The 22,028-nt window shown below is 41.4% G+C and overlaps 1 protein-coding gene and 1 long non-coding RNA gene across 2 annotated transcripts; both read right to left on the bottom strand.

Annotated features, from left to right (window-relative positions):
• Positions 1-14,485: 14,485 nt before the first annotated feature.
• On the bottom strand, positions 14,486-17,975 carry LOC123730401 (uncharacterized). The gene is made up of 2 exons (XM_045706909.1): positions 14,950-17,975; positions 14,486-14,748 (listed from the first exon to the last, which is right to left on the bottom strand). The coding sequence occupies exon 1, from the start codon at positions 17,908-17,910 to the stop codon at positions 15,217-15,219; it is 2,694 nt and encodes an 897-aa protein (XP_045562865.1). The 5' UTR covers positions 17,911-17,975; the 3' UTR covers positions 14,486-14,748; positions 14,950-15,216.
• A 458-nt stretch (positions 17,976-18,433) lies between these two features.
• Positions 18,434-21,158, bottom strand: LOC106584985 (uncharacterized). The gene is made up of 4 exons (XR_006761809.1): positions 20,606-21,158; positions 19,636-19,961; positions 18,951-19,425; positions 18,434-18,865 (listed from the first exon to the last, which is right to left on the bottom strand). It is a non-coding gene; the product is annotated as an uncharacterized lncRNA (long non-coding RNA).
• Between the last annotated feature and the right edge of the window lie 870 nt (positions 21,159-22,028).

The raw sequence follows: 22,028 nt of genomic DNA, 5'->3' as shown, positions 1-22,028 counted from the left end.
TATGTACATGTCTTTCCTCATGCTGAACAAATTGGCCTCAAGGACCCATAAGGTCCGTCAGGGTAGATTTTTCTCCATCTTGACATTTTGGAAAACCTTAGAAAAATGTATTCTAATGATCCATACATTTTTTGGCGGTCATCAAAGACATTACCATAATGAACCATGTTAAGTTTGGCATTGATATCTTTTAAAAGATAGACACTACTAACAATTCATGTTTTGACTATAACGCAAATGCTTAAAATAATCACACACAAAAAAAGTCCAATTCACTCCAAATTTGGTATTTAGACTAATCAGAATAGTCCCTAAAGAGTTTGAGAAAATAACATAAGATGCATTCAAAAATGGCCATACTATACCAGTAGATGCATATTAGCACATATGCTAATATGCAAAAAATACTTATGAAATATTTTTCTGATGGACCATAGGACCATTTAATGACACCAATGGTACATTTCTTAACTTAGTTCAGAAAAGCTAAGGGGATGGTCAAAATATGGCTGAATTATTGACAAATTAGGAAATCAGATTTTAAGTATTAATTTAAACCAATTTAACCTTTTACTGCAGTGGGATAAATCAGGGTCACACAGAGTGTTTCTTGGTAGTCTTAAACAAATCTACTTTGAAACCAAACTATACACCTCACACACATGGTTATGGGCTTAAAAAAAAGAAGACGTCAGATATAGAGTTGAAATGCATTACATTTTCAGTTTGTGTACCAATATTGCACTTTATATACATCACAGAAGACTGAATTATTATTGACATAGAAACACCAGATTTCTTTTTCTTTTTAAAAATTTTCAACAAAAACAAACTTATAATAATCTGCACAACTGGACCGTTTTTTGGTTTTGGCAAGATACTGTATCTTTTGTGATCACCCTCCAATGTTGCCACCAGACTGTTCCCACAACCAATGTTCCCTCAAAAAAATCTACACACAATACCCCATAATGTTTAGCAAATTTATTTAAAAAAATCAAATTAAATATCACATTTACATAAGTATTGAGACCCTTTACTCAGTACTTTGTTGAAGCACCTTTGGCAGCGATTACAGCCTCAAGTCTTCTTGGGTATGATGTTACAAGCTTGGCACACCTGTATTTAGGGAGTTTCTCCCATTCTTCTCTGCAGATCCTCTCAAGCTCTGTCAGGTTGGATGGGGAGCGTCGCTGCACAGCTATTTTCAGGTCTCTCCAGAGATGTTTAATCGGGTTCAAGTCCGGACTCTGGCTGGGCCACTCAAGGACAATCAGAGACTTGTCCTGAAGCCACCCCTGTGTTGTCTTGGCTGTGTGCTTAGGGTTGTTGTCCTGTTGGAAGGTGAACCTTCGCCCCAGTCTGATGTCATGCTCGCTCCAGAGCAGGTTTTCATCAAGGATCTCTCTGTACTTTGCTCCGTTCATCTTTCCCTCGATCCTGACTAGTCTCCCAGTCCCTGCTGCTGAAAAACATCCCCACAGCATGATACTGCCACCACCATGCTTCACCGTAGGGATGGTATTCGCCAGGTGATGAGTGGTGCCTGGTTTCCTCCAGACGTGACGCTTGGCATTCAGGCCAAATAGTTCAATGTTGGTTTCATCAGCCCAGAGAATCTCCTGGTCTGAGAGTCCTTTAGGGAACATTGCCCACAACATAATGAAACATTCAGAGAACGGACTAAATGTGTTCTGGGAACGTTCTTGCTACGTCAGGCAAACGTTTTGTAGAAACATTGTATAATCTTCAGCACAAATGGACAGTTTTTGTTTGCTGTGTCTGCTCTTTTCTATAACCTGTAGGGAACACAATATATGATCTATTCTTGGCATGTCCATAGGACCACTTTAAGCCGTACACTCCACAGAGCTGGGCTTTAAGGAAGAGTGGACAGGAAAAAAATAAGCAAACATGTTTGGTGTTCACCAAAAGGCATGTGGGAGACTCCCCAAACATATGGAAGAAGGTACTCTGGTCAGATGAGAGTAAAATGTAGCTTTTTGGTCATCAAGGAAAACGCTATGTCTGGCGCAAACCCAACAACTCACATCACCCCGAGAACACCATCCCCACAGTGAAGCATGGTGGTGGCAGCATCATGCTGTGGGGATGTTTTCATCGGCAGGGACTGGGAAACTGGTCAGAATTGAAGGAATGATGGATGGCGCTAAATACAGGGAAATTCTTGAGGGAAACCTGTTTCAGTCTTTCAGAGATTTGAGACTGGGATGGAGGTTCACCTTCCAGCAGGACAATGACCCTATGACCCTGAGCATACTTCTAAAGCAACACTTGGGTAGTTTAAGGGGAAACATTTAATTGTCTTGGAATGGCCTAGTCAAAGCCCAGACCTCAATCCAATTGAGAATCTGTGGTATGACTTACAGATTGCTGTACACCAGTGGAACCCATCCAACTTGAAAGAGCTGGAGCAGTTTTGCCTTGAAGAATGGGCAAAAATGCCAGGGGCTAGATGTGCCAGGCTTTTAGAGACATACCCAAGAGACTTGCAGCTCTAATTGCTGCAAAAGGTGGCTCTACAAAGTATTTACTTCGGGGGGGTGAATAGTTATGTATGCTCAAGTTTTCAATTTTTTTGTCTTATTTCTTGTTTGTTTCACGATAAAAAATATTTAGCATCTTCAAAGTGGTAGGCATGTTGTGGAAATCAAATGATACAACCCCCCCCAAAATCCATTTTAATTCCAGGTTGTAAGGCAACAAAATAGGAAAAATGCCAAGGGGGTGAATACTTTCGCAAGCCACTGTATATGTTGAAGAGGGTAAACAGCAAAATTGACATTTGCTCATTACATTGTTTTCACTGAGGAAATGTACGAGTCTGCTGTTAATGATAATGTAGAGGATTTTCCCAAGGTTGCTGTTGACGCATATCCCACGGTAGTTTTTGGGGTCAAATTCTTCAACACTTTGTGGATTAGGGTGATCAGTCCTTTGTTCCAAATATTTGGGAATATACCAGAGCTGAAAAATATTTTGCATCTTCAAAGTGGTAGGTATGTTGTGTAAATCAAATGATTCAAACCCCCCCAAAATCCATTTTAATGCCAGGTTGTAAGGCAACAAAATAGGAAAAATGCCAAGGGGGGTGAATACTTTCACAAGCCACTGTAGCGTCATACTCAAGAAGACTCGAGGCAGTAATCGCTGCCAAAGGTGCTTCAACAAAGTACTGAGTAAAGGGTCTGAATACTTATGTAAATGTAATATTTCAGTATAATTTTTTTTATAAATGTGCAAAAATGTCTTAAAACCACTTTATTCTTTGTTATTATGGGGTATTGTGTGTAGATTGTTTTTTCCCCTCATCAATGTAATCAATTTTAGAATAAAGCTGTAATGTAACAAAATGTGGAAAAAGTCAAGAGGTCTGAATACTTTCCGAATGCACTGTACATAACGAGCCAGGCCTAAAATAGAGCTCACTTCCTGATGATGAGGGCACAGCTCAACGCTTCACTAGGGCTTCCTTCCTTTTACAAGAAATACATGGTCTTCAAAATATTTTGTACTCTGAATGTCCATGACTCCCTGCTGAGGATACTGTTGTGTGTATGCCCAAGTAAATTGGGAGAACAGTGTGTGAGAGATGCAAAAAGTAAGGTAGCTACTGTAAACTCTCATTTCAGTGTATGGCTAAGCACAACTTACATGTGCATATATCAACATTTTACATGGGCTTTTACAGACTGAAGTTCTACTTATCTGAAAATCAATGTTGCATTTAACATTTCAAGCTTGTTCACCCCGAGTATCCATATTTTCCTATTTGCTATGTGGTGATGGGAGGTGTCCTCTCCAGTTCTCTCCATGCATCCTTGAGACGGCAAATTATCTGTTTGCTGCTAACATTCCTGAGTGACTGAGTGCTCTTAGGACCACTAGATTAATGTGTTTTTTATGTTCCCCCTGATTGAGTGGGAAGCAGGGGTTATATCTGAAGCAGGCGGCAGCAGCTGAATATGCCTGAACTCTGGAGGAGCCCGTTTGATTGATCTCCAAATAATGAGAACTTTGGTAAAGTGGGGGCGTGCATCTACCAGCCATCCTCAAAGGAGCACTCAAAGAAGGTTGGTTTGTTCACAAGAAAACAGAGAAAATTATATGGGGGTGTAGGATGATGGGATAACATAATGATGACATAGTTGTGAGGTGTTTGGTAGGTGTGAGTAGACATAGCTGTCATGTGTTTGACTAGTGTGGGTAGACATAGCTGTGTAATGTGTTTGGTTGGTGTGGGTTGACATAGCTGTGGTGATGTGTTTAGTTGGTGTGGGTAGACATACCTATTATGTGTTTGGTTGGTGTTTATTACACTTTCTACTTTGTTTCATCCAGGCTTCCTTGTGATTGTGTAGTCTGGTCAGGTGAACTCCAGTGGCCTTTTGCCTTCTTCTTCAACAGGGTGACAGATATGAATGTAGCAGGAGGAGACGGAAGGTGACATGAGCCAGCTCACCCCGTTTCATAGGGCTCCGGTCAAAGATAGTGCACTATGTAGAGAATAGGGTGCCATTTGGGACACACCCTAGACAGGACAAGAGTGGCCAATCAGAGAACTGTCTTCTCACATGAAAAAATACTATAGTGTATACTTTGTTAGGAATACTATTGTATTCCCTTTGTTTTTTTTTGCAGACTTTTCTGTAGTATTAATTGTAGTATACAGTCAAAAACTGTAGTATTTACAGTTTACTATAGTATAAATACTGAGGTAAAAATCAAGTAGTGTATATACTATAGTAATTACTGTAGTGTTTTTGAGGATTGTAGTATTTACAGTACTGTAGTGTTTTTGAGGATTGTAGTATTTACTGTAGTGTTTTTGCTAACTGTAGTATACACTGTAGTATTTACTGTTGTGTTTTTGGGGACATTACTGTAGTATTTACTCATGTGTTTTTGTTTTATTATCTTTGACATAGAATCAGAATTCTGTGAATTTGACTGATACTGCATCTGATACTGAAGAGTGAAAATGTTTTCCACTCAGCTGGTACTATTGCAGAGCTATGAGGAGGGGAAGTGTAACTTCTAACGTGGTCAGGTCAGTCGGAAGCAATTCAATGTTAATCCGCAGTGCTTCTGAGCCAGAAGGAAGAGATGTGTGGTTGTTTACATTACACAGCAGGATTAGGAGGTGCCTCTTGGGTTTCCACAGAATTCTTAGCATCAAATAAATTCACCAGTATCCCAGACAATGCTAAACAAACTGACACAGTGCAATTTCCTGTAGGGAAACAAACTCCAATTAGCAGGATGGGTTTCGGTTACACTGCAGGAGCCAAAACAAAGACACAAGTGTCATGTGTTTCAGTAGGTCAAGACACAAGTGTCATGTGTTTAGGTCATGATGCTACTGTAGGACGTACACGTAGAGCCATAAAGAATTCCCACAGTGTTATCCAGTCAGTTAACATTTCCTAAAGGTGACACTGGACGTTAAGATAGAGAGTGAATATTGCATCAGTTAAGATTGATTGTCTAAAATGACAGGAGTCAGATCTTTTTTTTTTTTTACTATTTACTGTATCTTACTACACTAATTACAAAGCTGAGCAAGGTAAACCTTGAAACCTCGAGAGGAACCAGACTCAGGAGGGGAAGCCACCCTTTCTGATTTTTGGGGGAAGTTTGACATATACTGACCCTGATCTAAATCATTGTGGTGTGTCATGACGTTGCCCTCTTTGGGTTTTCTATGCACCATCCCCCTACCTCTGTCTCCCACACCCAGGCTCTGTGAGAGCGGTCGTAAATTCCTAAGAGAATATCCTGCCTCATGGCCACAGTATGGAGACAGAGTGAGTTTTCATAGACCAAACAAAGGAAGAATTCTTCTACCTCACAGAACTTGACAACCGAACAATATTCAGGTTCTGGAGAAGGTATAAAAGATCGGTGAAGAATCTAGTTACGAACTGGTCCGTTTGGTACAATTTTGTGAAGCTCATGAGAGACAATATGGCCACATTACCATGGCACTCTATATATAATAGCCTCAGTTGTGAGACTTACATCTAATGGTTGTATAAAATGAATGAATAAGGATAAAGCTATTTGGCATATGTTGGGATGCTTGTAATGATGTTAATGTGAGAGAATTGTATTTCTGTTTAAAGTTTCACTAAGTCATCGGCATGCCCCCATGAACAGATGGGACCTGGCGTCATGAGACAGCCTTTTTCTGTTATTCCGAATATAACCCCCACCCAGGTTTTCTATCACCAGACCGAGCTGACCTCAATTACGAGATGGCTAAAGGTTGGAGACCATGCATTCCTCTTTCTGAGCTTTAGCCATACCACGTGGTTAAACTCTTAGACTATCGATACCAACAGAATAAGAACAAGTCTTTGATATTAATTACTAGTCTGCAGCTAGGAATTCGGTATCATTGAACGCGAAGACCGACGAAACCGCCATTCTATAACGACATGAATGAATGTCACTCTGAACTATCCATCCTAACCACGAGAGAGAGAGAGCGGACAAACTCTCCAACAGAAACAAACTTTTCAACAAAGATCCCGACGACACACTGAGCATAAATATATATATATTGATTGCAATTATTCCCGAATGAGTGAGTGTTCATGTGCAAAGGTTTAGCATTTCAATTGTTATAATTATCAACTCTGTAGTGTCTTCTCAGCCTCCCCCGCTCCCTTTTTGTCTAACAAGCCACCATGCCGGTTTAGCCCACTAGGGGACATTCCTCTATCATTTCTTGTAGCGATATCTACTGTTTGTTATGCATTTCTGTGAATTACTTAGTTAGTAAATACATTTTAAGACAATTTATATATGGATGACTCATAGTGAAGACTGGGTTCGTGCAGATAACCAACAATTTACGACGTTTGGAATGAGACTGACGTGAGGTAACTAATACGTCATTAATCAGAAGACTAATAGATCAGATATTATAATATCTGAAAGTTATATTAGGAAAATTATAACTTTGTGATCTGAATATTTTCCTTGGTGCCCCGACTTCCTAGTTAATTACAGTTACATGATTAATCAGGTTAATCGCGTAAAAATAATTACAGAGAGTTATTTGATAAATATGTCTTCAGGTTTAATGATGCCAAAGACACAACAGGTGTATTTATTTTGATCAAAAATGTTTTTGTTTATATCAAGGCTATGTTTTATATTCATGTTATTGTTTATTGTTGTTGTTTTTAAAGTCTTGATTTTCAGAAAGTTTCCTTTGATCAAGGTTTTGGTTCCTTAGTGTAAATTCCTTTAGTTTCATGTAGATTTATTTATTCAAATAATTTTCTATGACATGTAGATTCTGTATAGATTTCTTTGAGAAAGGAAATGCAGATAGCTTGGGAATATGAACAAAATATTTTGAGAAAGTAAGACGCTTCTAAATTCAAAGAACAAAACAGACAGAGAACAGAAGCTGAATGTTGCCTCATTTAGACATATTTGGCACCTTCCCTGTTTCTGACGGAGTGAGCCATGGACATAAAAATGTATATGCAGGAACGGAAACAAACCGTTCCTGCATACAAGTACAAAAAAGTATTACTGAAATCTGTTACATTAACAGCCAAAAATATTGTAATCAGATTAGATACTTCTGGAAACTAGATGATTACTTGTAATTTCAGAAAGAAATGTTAGTGAAAAAAATATTTGACACCTTTCTGTTTTCTCAGTGACATTCAAACGAACATTGAAAAAAGTCGAAAATGATCAGTCTATAATTTTAATGGTAGGTTTATTTGAACAGTGAGAGACAGAATAACAACATAAAAATCCAGAAAAACGCATGTCAAAAATGTTATAAATTGATTTTCATTTTAATGAGGGAAGTAATTATTTTTATCCCTCTGCAAAACATGACTTAGGACTTGGTGGCAAAACCCTTGTTGGCAATCACAGAGGTCAGACGTTTCTTGTAGTTGGCCACCAGGTTTGCACACATCTCAGGAGGGATTTTGTCCCACTCATCTTTGCAGATTTTCTCCAAGTCATTAAGGTTTCGAGGCTGACGTTTGGCAACTCGAACCTTCAGCTCCCTCCACAGATTTTCTATGGGATTAAGGTCTGGAGACTGGCTAGGCCACTCCAGGACCTTAATGTGCTTCTTCTTGAGCCACTCCTTTGTTGCCTTGGCTGTGTGTTTTGGGTCATTGTCATGCTGGAATACCCATCCACGACCCATTTTCAATGCCCTGGCTGAGGGAAGGAGGTTCTCACCCAAGTTTGACAGTACATGGCCCCGTCAAATGATGCGGTGAAGTTGTCCTGTCCCCTTAGCAGAAAAACACCCCCAAAGCATAATGTTTCCACTTCCATGTTTGACGGTGGGGATGATGTTCCTGGGGTCATAGGCAGCATTCCTCCTCCTCCAAACACGGCGAGTTGAGTTGATGCCAAATAGCTCCATTTTGGTCTCATCTGACCACAACACTTTCACCCAGTTGTCCTCTGAATCATTCAGATGTTCATTGGCAAACTTCAGATGGGCATGTAAATGTGCTTTCTTGAGCAGGGGGACCTTGCGGGCGCTGCAAGATTTCAGTCCTTCACGGCGTAGTGTGTTACCAATTGTTTTCTTGGTGACTATGGTCCTAGCTGCCTTGAGATCATTGACAAGATCCTCCCGTGTAGTTCTGGGCTGATTCCTCACCGTTCTCATGATCATTGCAACTCCACGAGGTGAGATCTTGCATGGAGCCCCAGGCCGAGGGATATTGACAGCTCTTTTGTGTTTCTTCCATTTGCGAATAATCACACCAAATGTTGTCACCTTCTCACCAAGCTGCTTGGCGATGGCCTTGTAGCCCATTCCAGCCATGTGTAGGTCTACAATCTTGTCCCTGACATCCTTGGAGAGCTCTTTGGTCTTGGCCATGGTGGAGAGTTTGGAATCTGATTGATTGATTGCTTCTGTGGACAGGTGTCTTTTATACAGGTAACAAGCTGAGATTAGGAGCACTCCTTTTAAGAGTGTGCTCCTAATCTCAGCTCGTTACCTGTATTAAAGACACCTGGGAGCCAGAAATCTTTCTGATTGAGAGGGGGTCAAATACTTATTTCCCTCATTAAAATGCAAATCAATTTATAACATTTTTGACATGCGTTTTTCTCGATATTTTTGTTGTTATTCTGTCTCTCACTGTTCAAATAAACCTAACATTAAAAGTATAGACTGATCATTTCTTTGTCAGTGGGCAAACATACAAAATTAGCAGGGCATCAAATATAAGCCTTTCATAAGTTAATATTGTGAGAGTCATATTCGAGCCTGGTGAGAGGGTTACATGAATATGAACGTCCTTGAATTATGCCAAAGCATTGTTGAATACTCGATTCCGATTGGCTGAAGCAAGGGCATTCCTCAAAGATGTCATACACACATGATGTCACAATTAGGCCTAAGTCTAATGTCTATATGAATTGTCAATGTCATTAGAAAACAGATCATAGCTTGTCAAAGTTCTGCCAAACGAAAATATTTGTAAGTGCACGTTTTTGCGTTTAATTTATGGTTTATCAAGCATCCTCATTCATCACCATGCACAAAAACGCAACTCGCTGCAATCCATTAGCTATAATTCTGAGGTTGCAAAGCTGCAAAACTAGGACATGCAATAAATTATAACCACTTGCACTTAGAATAATTTAAAATCAATGACGTTCTAGGGGGCTTTAACTATTTCAGCATTATGGAGCTGTCCGCTGCATAGAGCTGACACGTTTCTAGGCGTCAGGGGAACGTGCCATGGTGCTGAAATGTTTCGAGTCTGGGCAGCACCTGAGACCGCGGCATGGTGCTGAAATGGAGCAGGGCTCAGTTCTATGGGTATCTCATGCGGATTTTCCTGCTAGCCTATGTATAACGATACTATAATTACATTATTTTCATCCATCCGTCAACAAAAAGGTCATGTCAACGTTTCCCAAGCAATAATGCAATGAAGCCAAGCCGAGATGTATAGTTCTTCATCCAGAGGACGAAGTTCCACTGTATCATCTAAAACCTTCAGAGAGATCCCTTAAAACTGCAGAATAAATTCTCCACAGCTGTTATGGTAGCTAGGTTAATTTAGCGAGACATGGACAAATCCAACACATAGCGTTTCTACTGAGTCCTGCTTAGAGTTGACTGACTGTCATGTTGCTAGTTGTAATGACGCTTAACAAGAATAGTTATTTGTAATTGCTCTGGGAGCTAATTATTGCAGAGTCCAGCTACACATCCTGCTCGCTGGGCTCATTATGGACAGCCAATGAGCAGCTCAGGTGAAAAAGTCAGCCAGATCTGATCCCTATAAAATACATGCTACTAGGCTACTGTAGCAACCTGCCGACCTGCACAATCCTCCATGGCACTAATGTTACACGCGCAGTATGGTATGCTAACATCCCACAACAATTCCCCAATTGGAATTACTTGCCTAAACGTCCAATCATACTTATTTTCTAATATCAACCATAGTTTCTGCACTTAAGGCAGACTTGCCATTAGAACAAGATGGAATTAGGAAAACTCTAACGCTCGTTAAACGTAGGCTAAAATGAACCTTACCTGGCTGTCGTCAGCCATTATGTGTAGCCCGTTAATTAAGGCTATGCGCCTCTGATACTGCAGCTGTTCTGATAGGCTACTGTAGCTGCTCTGAAACTGTTAAACTAGTCTAATCTAATCTTATCCGTTGAAAACCCGTCAGTGAACCGTCCTCAAACACAATGAACTGATGTCAATATGGACATTAACCTTCACATAAAGATATCAAATACATGACGTCAGATATGCCTAGAGGTATTGTTGACTTAATCAGAATACATATCATAGTGTCACAGTACGTGCTGTTGACAGCCTAGCCCCTGAAATCTGTTGTGAATGTATAGTAATGTTTTTACAATTGTATAACTGCCTTCATTTTACTGGACCCCATGAAGAGTAGCTGCTGCAGCTAAAGAGGATCCATTATAAATACAAATACAAACCCAATGCACCATGATAATACATGCATCAACTTGTTTTGACATATCACATGGGATATGACAGTTCCTGATTCTGAGATACTGTAAATCAACAGACCTTGAGAGGAGATAAAACAACATCTGTTGATCCATTTAACAGGTTTCTGGTGGTTTCTAAGCATTCTACATGTGTTGGGGAAGGAGGGTGGGATCTCTCCAGAGCATCTAATTACATCAATCATGTCTTGCCATGCATGTGATATGAGATAATGTTATGCACCGTCAAATAATAATGTGGTGAGGGGGTTAGAGAGAGAGTTAGAGAGAGAGAGAGAGAGAGAGAGAGAGAGAGAGAGAGATCGAAACAGAAGGTCCATGACAAAGTATCACGTCCGGAGAACACACATGCCTCTTCATGTGATACATGATGTTTGGCTGTGATGTGCGAAGTGTTATCTTATGGGTTTGGTGATTGTTTTGTGTGAAGCCGTATTCTGCATTGCGTCATGGAATGTGATGTGAAATCCCTGGGCCTATGGCTGTTGAAGCTACTCCACTGCACTGCTGCTGTGAGCAGGAGTGGGAGAGAAGCCATGCTTTTATTAGACTCTTCTTTTGTCACTCATTCTCCTGCCTCTCCATCTCAAAGGCTGCCAAATATTTTGCAGAGTGGTTAAAGAGCTGGCTGTGTGCACATAGGTTTGTCTTATTCCAGAATACACCCATAATTGTAATCCACACATTATGGTTCTATGTATGCTACTCTGGGATTAGAAGTAGTTCTCAGAATAGAGCATTTTTGAATTGCTAATTATGTTTGTTATTATGTAATATAAGGGGCATGCATCAAGATCTAAAGCATGGCAGATTGAGCTGCTGTGGAGTGTTGTGCTACTTGGGCCTCTAGTTCCTATGCAGGCTACAACATGTTACCAGAAGAATACGTTCAGGAAATGTAGTATTCTTATATTTTATAGAGTACATTTACAGTGCAAAGCCAGTGGCATGTCGTCAGTAAAGATTGAAAAAGGTAAGGGGCCTAAACAGCTACCCTGGGGAATTCCTGATTCTACCTTGATTATGTTTGAGAGGCTTCCATTAACCTGATATGGATAGGGGGCAGTATTTTCACGGCCGGATGAAAAAACGTACCCGATTTAAACTGGTTACTACTCTTGCCCAGAAACGAGAATATGCATATTATTAGTAGATTTGGATAGAAAACGCTCTGAAGTTTCTAAAACTGTTTGAATGGTGTCTGTGAGTATAACAGAACTCATATGGCAGGCAAAAACCCGAGAAAAAGTCAACCAGGAAGTGTAGGATCTGAGAAATGTAGTTCTTCTTTCTAGTCCCTTTCGAAACTACAGTATCTGTGTTGTTATGTTGCACTTTCTAAGGCTTCCATTGGCTGTCTAAAGCCTTCAGAAAGTGGAGTGAGCCTTCTCCTGTCTCTGGGCAGAGTATAGGAGCTCAGTTACTGAGTGGTCTGCCTGAGGACAAAGAGATTGGATATGCGCGTTCCCGCGAGCACGCTGTTTTTTCTTTTCCTCCTTGAATGAATACACTATTGTCCGGTTGGAATATTATCGCAATTTTACGTAAAAAATACCATACAAATTTATTTTAAACAGCGTTTGACATGCTTCTAAGTACGTTAATGGAACATTTTGATTTTTTGTGTCTCGAATTGCACTCGCGCGTTACCCTTTGGATAGTGACCTGAACGCACGAACAAAACGGAGGTATTTGGACATAACTATGGATTATTTCGAACAAAAACAACATTTCGTGTGGAAGTAGCAGTCCTGGGAGTGCATTCTGACAAAGATCAGCAAAGGTAACACAATATTTCTAATACTAATTCTGAGTTTAGGTTGCCCCGAACTTGGCGGGTGTCTGAATAGCTCGCCGTGATGGCGAGCTATGTACTCAGAATATAGAAAAATGTGCTTTCGCCGAAAAGCTATTTTAAAATCTGACACAGCGATTGCATAAAGGAGTTCTGTATCTATAATTCTTAAAATAATTGTTATGTATTTTGTCAACGTTTATGATGAGTATTTTTGTGAATTCACCGGACGTTTTTGGTGGGAATACATTTTCTGAACATCACGCGCCAATGTAAAAAGCTGTTTTTGGATATAAATATGAAGTTGATTGAACAAAACATACATGTATTGTATAACATAATGTCCTAGGAGTGTCATCTGATGAAGATCATCAAAGGTTAGTCCTTCATTTAGCTGTGTTTTGGGTTTTATTGACATATATGCTTGCTTGGAAAATGGCTGTGTGGTTATTTTTGTCTATGTACTCTCCTAACATAATCTAATGTTTTGCTTTCGCTGTAAAGCCTTTTTGAAATCGGACAACGTGGTTGGATTCAGGGGAGGTTTATCTTTCAAATGGGGTAAAATAGTCATATGTTTGAAAAATTTTAATTATTGGATATTTGAGGTTTTTGTATTTCGCGTCATGCGATCCCATTGGCTGTTGGCTAGGGGTTCCGCTGGCGGAACTGGGTTCCGCTGGCGGAACGCCTAGATGTAAGAGGTTTTAAAGAACACCCTCTGTTTTCTGTTAGACAAGTAACTCTTTATACACATTATAGCATGAGTGGCTTTGTTTGGCCGCTCTACCATTAAGGCCTGATTGGTGTAGTGCTGTAGAGATGGTTGTCCTTCTGGAAGGTTCTCACACCTCCACAGAGGAAGTCCGGAGCTCAGAGTGACCATCAGGTTCTTGGTCACCTCTCAGACCAAAGCCCTTCTCCCCCAATTGCTCAGTTTGGCCTGGCGGCCAGCTCTAGGAAGAGTCTTGGTGGTTCCAAACTTCTTCCGTTTAAGAATGATGGAGGCCACTGTGTTCTTGGGGACCTTCAATATTGCAGAAATGTTTTGGTACCCTTCACCAGATATATGCCTTGACACAATCATGTCTCTGAGCTCTACAGACAATTCCTTCGACCTCATGGCTTGGTTTTTGCTCTGACATGCACTGTCAACTGCTGGACCTTATATATTCAACATACAGAAAACATCTCAGAGGGTTCATCTAGCTGCAGATAGCTAATTCTCCTCAATGTGTTTTCCCCTTGCTGCTAATAAGCTCTTATCAATCTAACTAAATTAATAGAGAACATCTGGTTATCTGACAGTCTATGCAGCAACTATTGTATTAGAGACAAGCTCTGGTTATTTTATTTATTTTACAAGACAAGTTGTTAAGAACAAATTCTTATTTACAATGGCAGCCTAGGAACAGTGGGTTAACTGCCTTGTTCAGGGGCAGAACGACAGATGTTTACCTTGTCTGCTCAGAGATGTGATCTAGCAACCTTTCGGTTATCGGCCCAACGCTCTAACCACAAGGCTATCTGCCACTCCAAGTCCTGCCAACTCAAAAACTGCACAATAAATGTGTAACCAAGGGGGAACTGGTGCATTTCTCTGAGAAAAGCGGCTTCAGTGCTACCAATCATCCAAAACACGTGAAACTCTTGTAAAATAATTTGCATTTATTTGATCAAATAGACTTTGAAAGGGTAGACATGCAGAAATTCCTCTTGTCAAAAGTCTTGCTGTTACAAAAGTAGTTCTTCATGCAGTGTAACAGGTTACAGGTTCTTCTTGGTGAAGCGCCTGAATGGCTTCATCATTGCTGAAAAGACCCTGACAATCAAGGATTGTTTTTTGATAGGCTGAGATATGGAGGGAGAAACCTCTCCAACTGGAGATTCAGCACCATGAGCCTCAATGTGTGGAGCTAGAAACACAAGAGAAATGGATGGATGGATGGATGGATGGATAGAGAGAGAGAGAGAGAGAGAGAGAGAGAGAGAGACATAAATACAGTATAATAACTTTGATAAATAACAGTGCAATGAGTTTGGTAGGCATACTCCATGTTTCTAACACACACCTAAACAAAACTACAAGCTGTAGCAGAGCTCTAAAACATCCTTACCTATGCAATGTCCATCAGTAGAGGGAATCTCATTCTGTTCCTGGACTGAATGGCAGTCCTTTTCGTTTCCTCTCTTGGAACGCTAACAGGAGAAAGGTAAAGAAAATGGTACAGAGAATGAATAAATAAATAAATGGAACACTTCTGAATCCAAGGCAACAATTTAGTGATGAATAAAAACATATTTATCTCATATATTTGTCTTATCATAGCCACATCAATAACATCAGCATCTAACTGGAACAAAAAACAAATGCTAACTCCCTGCTATACCTTGAAGTTGATCCTGAGTTTGGTCATTGAAAAGCAAAGGAAGCTCCTTCTTGCTTTCTGCTCAGCCCCCCTCTCTGTCTCAGCCTGGTCTGCTGGGTTTGTTGCAGCAGAAGCTGGTCTTGACGCCTCCTTGCGTCCCTGTACCAGCTGCTGGGTCAAGGACTTTACCAGGACTCTGTCAAATGCAGGGTCCTGGGAGGAAATAGCTGCTTGCAGGGTGTTATAAGAGCCAAACTCCTCCATCAAGTTTTTATGTACACCTCTGAACACCCTGTGGATGTGCAGGTTCTGGGAATATTCCTGTGTCCTGGAGAATCTGGATGCAACACAGAACTCAGACAGGACTTGTCTGATGAGTTGCTGAGATGTTTCTGTCATGTCTGGTGCCTGTTGGAAGGGTCCATCTAGGGCTGAGGGTCTGATCTTCGATAGCAACCTTATCACCAGTACGGTGACCAAACAGATGACATCATCTTTGCTGGAGTCCATCAAGTACTGCAGTGGGAATGCAGTGGCACTGCTGATGTCTGGGCTGATTAAGAGCTCCCTCAAATGGCCAGAGCTGCTGGGGATGCTCACCTCCTTCTCTTCAATGTCAATCCCATCTCCCTTTGGTACCAAAGAGGTTCCCTTGCTGGTGAAAGATGGAGTAGTGGAGGATCGAAAAGATTCTTTAGCACTCGGTGGTCGGCTGCTGTCAGTCATTGGACTGTTACGATGCAGGGGTTCATCTGTGTGTGCCATCATCTTTGTCCTTAGGTCACTTGTAGAAATCTCTGGCATTTTAGAGTCCCTGGTGTTGATGCAGGAGCTCCTGACGATGGGGCAGGTCAGATCAAAAGGCACTTCGTCAGGGATGGGAGTGCCAGGGAGGTTGATCTCTAACTCACACTCTGACCTAGGACCCTTTGAAGAGCTAGACAAGGAACTACGACCCTTTAAAGAAGTGGACAAAGATGAACAGGTTCTAGGGATGTCTTGGCAGACTTGTTCACTGTCATCCTCACTTTTCTCAACCTCCTTCAGCATAGTTCCTACCATATCGTTGATCTGAAGGAGCTCCCTGGAATCCTTAATTCGCCCTAAGTTTGAGATTTCACTCTGGATAGCAACCAGGATTTCCCCAAGGGTCTCTTTGGAAGAAGCATTTTCTGTCCTTTCGGATCCGTATGGCTTCAGCCCTGTGAAGAAATCCTTAAGTATGTTCTTCATATTGACGCAGATGGTCTTAGCTGTTGACCAAAGCTTCTCTTCTGATATTTTAACGCTCAATTCAGTATCATCCAGTTGGGAGCCCCCGTGGGAGCACTGCAAAACTCTCCCACTTCTTTCCAGGAGCACAGTGTCAGTGGACTCATTTTTCTGGAAAATAGTCGCCATTCCTTTGACAAAGGTTTCCACTAATCCAGGGGCTGTATTCTGAGAGGACATGGAGGCAATCTCAGATGGCGAGCTAGATGATAAGCCAGCCTGCAGACTTTTCTGAAGACCAGTATGGCTGATCTGTGTGATAAAGGAATGACTGGATCTCATCAGCACTTTACTCACTGCCTCTTCTGCCTGAGTCTGAAAGTCATTGCTAGAGAGCTTCTTAATGCTCTGAATCAGACTAGTAGAGGACTGTGTGATTCTGACACTCTCTTCTGAGCTCAGTTGAGAACATTGAGTACTCACACTCAAGTCTTCATTGGGTGAGGGTGACTGGGAAATAGTATAGTCATCAAGCTTTGATAGGACACCATCAACAAGCCAACAAGCATCTAGGGACTCATCAGATGAACTGACAACGGCCAAGCATTTACTCTCCACTTTTGATAACTCTGACTTGTAGATGGAAAAAACACTGCTAAGAACTTCTTGAGTGCTGTTATCCAGATTGGAGAGACAGAGAGCTGGTATTGGTTGGCTCTCACTGGGAACTCTACTATGTTTGGTGCTGGGTAACTGGACCTCAACAGTTGAAACAGTTGCCTTTTCCAGGGTGTCTGCACTTATAAGGCCATAGAGTGTGCGGGCTGGAGAGAAGGTTATCTTCTGTGAAAACCCTGTTTTGTGGTCATTTACAGGAACTGGCCAATCAACTGCTTCACATTTGCCTTCAAATGATGCTATCGTCTCCATGCCTCCCACAAATGCCTTAACAATCACTGTGGCAGTGGAGCTTACAGATGTCAGGGCTGTGCAGCTGGTATTCAGGGGAGCTTCAGTAAGGCTAGGAGCAGCACTAGAAGGCCTAGAGGAAGGAGCCACGCCAGAAGAGCTGCTGACTTTCCTTGTAAGGATGGTGCTCACCGCCTTGAGGGCTTTAGACTGAAAGTCGGGGCTAGAGAGGGTCTGAAGCTTTCTGGACACCACACTGCTAGAGGATCCAGTCTCTTTGAGAAAGTGAGTGGTCCCTTCTTTCCCAGATGGACACTCAACATCAAGGTCACATTGAAGATTGGTCAGAAATTTAGACCCCAAGATTGTCATCTTCTTGGCCAGATCCAATAGGATGTTGTAGTCCTGTGCCATTTTGTCCATTGGGCCGACAATGGCATTCAGCACATCATCGGTCACAGGGTCCATGAGGGGCTCGATAAACCCTACCCACTCTGGCTCAGACGTTTGGCTCTGTAGCTCGGCCAGGATCTGCACCGAGGCTACCCGAATGACCTCCTTGCCTGCTGCTATGTCCTGACTGTCCATAGGGGGGCAACTCCCCGAGCTGGCCTGAATGGCTACTGAGAGGCCAGAGTTAAGCTGGTGTACTACCTCCCCCCGCGATAGCATAGCTCAACTCGGAGGAGCTGGAGGAGGTGGGGTTGGAGTGACCCTCAACCAGGGATATCAGGAGGCTCTCTTTTCGTTACCCCAAAGAGAGCTTTCAGAGGCTCCTCCATGAGGAGAGCCTCTCTAGTTGCTGGCAAACTCTGCAATGAGGTCTGGGAACTTGAAGATAAACACACAATCACCACTTATGCCATGCAAATGTGACCAGCCAGCTGGTATCTAATCTGGGTCATTAGTGAGCTTGAAAATCAAATGAGAGCAATGATGGTTTACTTCTCATACCATCGTAGTTCTAGAAGCCTAAAGCCAACTGACACAATTTTATGCCTGATTTTTATGTTTGTACGACATCAGAATATAATTCATTCTGAAATCAATTTATTCATAGATTACTTTATGGCTTACCCAGTTAAAAATTACTTTCACCTGGACCCACCCCCTCAGGGGCAACATTTCTGACCAGAACTTATACTACAAGGTATGAATTCCAAGTTAATAATTTATGATAAGTATGGGTCAGGTCTTGCAATTATTAAGTTGAAATATTGCTGTGAACATACCTCTTAGGCGACCAGCATGGTGATGAGGTTCTGCGAGTGGATTTTTGGCGGCACCCTGCACTGCCATTCTTCCTCCTCTCCTTAGTCCAGTAGTTCATCTCACTGATCAGCAGCCTTTTCTCTCGCTCATCCAGACTGCCTAAGGAATCCTCAGACCCTGTCAGAGAGCACTGGGATTCTGGGGAGGCTGCCCCACTCCTCAGGTCCACACCCATGATACGAGCTAGCGCTGGTAGGAGAATGCGAAGGGCTGTCTGGGTCACGACCTTAACAATCTTCAGACACAGCATGGAGAGCTGCTCGAATGTGAGCTATGGCCAACAAACAGAGTAATGTTTTTGTCAATCAAGCAATTCCATGACACCATTCCCCAGAACCTTATGTGGAGAGACTTACGTTATTTTTCATGCCATGCTGAATCACTCTCCATTGGCTAGAGAAAAGAAAAGAAAGGAAACATATTTTAGCTGCACACTGGTGTTGAGTTAGTGGAGTCACTAGATAGCCATGTTAGGGAAAATAAAAGTGTATTTAATTAAGCTATTAGCAAGTACATGAGCCATTTTGCTCTTGATTTACAGGAAGAGTTAGGGGTGTGGTTAAGGTGATGTTAGGGTTAGGTGTAGTGTTTGAAATCACATTTGTGGTTAGAAGGTGCACTATGACTATAAATTCAGAGTTGTTGTATGTGAGGTTGGAGAAAGACATGGGACTTGCTCATCAGTTAGACTCCTCAGGAAGGAGAGGAGGATTGGGGCACAGCATGTCCCAATCTTGAGAGAAGGCATTAGAGTCCTCTGAGCCTCCTTCTCCAGCTGCTCAATGATAGATCCCCTTTCCCGGAAACCACACCCGGGTGTCTGAGAAGACTCTGGGAAACCGCAAAGAGAAATCTAAAGTTGAATCTGAACTTTATCCCTAATTTCCTTCACCTTTAGTGATTTGATTGCACTGGACAGGTAAAAGCACATCTCTCTGCGGGCCTCCACTATATTGCTTTCACCTATATAGATACTATCTTCTCAGATCAGTGCTGATGAATTTGAACACAACCTGCACCCAACATGAAGTAATCTCGGACCTGCACCAATGCTGCTGTCCTTCTCCACGGAAGTCTTCTTGGCACGGCCACTGGACTTACGTTTAGCCTACATGACAACAGATCATAGGTCTCATAGCAGATCTAAGGTCAGTGTAGCGTTTCCTCCTAATGCTTTAAGGTTAGGATTTAGTGATAGTAAACTAATCCTAGATCTGTGCCTAAGTAGGCAGAGGATGTGTAAAGGACAGCATATTTCCTACCTTGCCTCCTGTCCTGTTCTTGTAGGTCTCATGTGTCTCTGTTTCATCCTTCATATTCTCCACAACTTTATTTTGATCATCCGGGGAATCCTCCCATTTCACGCTCTGGTGGATAAATCAAATCAAATCAAATGTATTTATATAGCCCTTCGTACATCAGCTGATATCTCAAAGTGCTGTACAGAAACCCAGCCTAAAACCCCAAACAGCAAGCAATGCATGTGAAAGAAGCACGGTGGCTAGGAAAACTCCCTAGGAAAAACTCCCTAGAAAGGCCAAAAACCTAGGAAGAAACCTAGAGAGGAACCAGGCTATGAGGGGTGTCCAGTCCTCTTCTGGCTGTGCAGGGTGGATATTATAACAGAACATGGTCAAGATGTTAAAATGTTCATAAATGACCAGCATGGTCAAATAATAATAATCATAGTAGTTGTCGAGGGTGCAACAAGCACGTCCGGTGAACAGGTCAGGGTTCCATAGCCGCAGGCAGAAGAGTTGAAACTGGAGCAGCAGCAAGGCCAGGTGGACTGGGGACAGCAAGGAGTCATCATACCAGGTAGTCTGGTAAATATCAGTGCTAAGTTGTGACTTTATGAAAGAACTTATTCGCTCCTATTTTAAACAAAATGGCAATAGTGGTCAGATTTCAGTCCATGGACCAAACCAGTGAGACCTATTGCTGTGGTAGTGACCTACTATACTGTTAGTAATTTCTCCTCTAAACTCAAAATAGGCTAAATGAACCATACCTTGCTGTTGTCTGACATGATGTGTAGCTTATTGTTGTAGGCTATTTAGAGGTAATACTAAAATCTCCTTTGAAAAAACGTCAGTGAATCATCGGCAGACAACTGAAGTGAATGTAATACCCTTGTTTGAACCAGGTATTGAGTTTATTTGTTATAATTAATTGGTTATATATTTAAAAGATGATTGAATTGCTCCTAAACTGTAATGTTGTTAATGCATTATGCTTTTTGTAGAAATATTTATTTAACGTATAAGTGAATAGTTCGTTTTACTTTGAAGTGTACGTTTTGACCAATAAGGTCGCCTGTTAAGTTGTGGCCAATGGGAGTTGACCTGGTGAACGGGAGGCCTGGGAAGAAAGGAGAGGGAAAAAGACGTTGATGAAAGGATGGACGTTTTTACCTTAGAACGGTTGGTAAAGAAAAGTTATAAAAGAAGACGACAGAACTAGAACAAAACCCATACTTACTAAGACATGTTTTATTTTAGAAAAGAGTTGTTATAATTTTGTTAAAACTTAGTAAAGACTGAAGCTACCGTCTCGTCGTGGAGGTATTTGCCAGCATTGAGGTTAGCCTAGCATCGCGTGACACCGGGAGATAATTGCTTGGGAAACTTAACGAGTTCGTGTTCCCATGGGATATCGGTTACGGCTAAGGAGTACTGTCTGCATGGGTAGCTGTGCTTGCCTTGGACTTTGTGAGGAAACCTGCATGGAACTGCCATACTTCGCTGAGGGAATATCTACCAAGCAGTGAGTAACTACAACGTGAGGTGCTTCAGGATATTTTTGGGTGTCGTCATTTTTTTTTAGCTCCAACGCGCGCCAACGGTTTATTTAAGCAAACTTGAAATAATTTGGACTCATTGGGGTTTCTTATTTTTGATTTATTTTGATGTGTCTGAAAATGTATTTGTGTTTAAAAATGTTTTAATACACATATGGAACATTATGTATATTGTCTTGGTGGAGTCATTGATTGTTTCAATTTCATTTAATGCATGGGATGGTTTATCCTGATTCAATAACAGAAACCTATAATCATTTAATCTGAAGTAATACCCTATTGTCATAACTCTAGATAGTTTACAATAGGAATTCTTATTGGAGATGTCCTTGGTAAACATGATAAAAAAACTTGGTAGTGGACATTCCATCAGTCCTGGAAGAAAGAAAATAAACATATACTTAGTTTTCACTATGCTACATTTTAACCTGTTAGGGCTAGGGGGCAGCATTTGCACGTCTGGATAAAAAAAATGTACCCGATTTAATCTGGTTACTAATCCTACCCAGTAACTAGAATATGCATATACTTATTATATATGGATAGAAAACACTCTAAAGTTTCTAAAACTGTTTGAATGGTGTCTGTGAGTATAACAGAACTCATTTGGCAGGCAAAACCCTGAGACATTTTC

The sequence above is a fragment of the Salmo salar genome, chromosome ssa24 (genome assembly GCF_905237065.1).
Source record: "Salmo salar chromosome ssa24, Ssal_v3.1, whole genome shotgun sequence".
In the NCBI taxonomy this organism is placed as follows: domain Eukaryota; kingdom Metazoa; phylum Chordata; class Actinopteri; order Salmoniformes; family Salmonidae; genus Salmo; species Salmo salar.
Note: the sequence above shows the minus strand (reverse complement) of the source record. Positions and strands in the feature narration are given on the sequence as shown.

Coding starts and splice junctions, on each gene's coding strand:
- LOC123730401 (XM_045706909.1), bottom strand. CDS start 17,910: ATGGACAGTCAGGACATAGCAGCAGGCAAGGAGGTCATTCGGGTAGCC.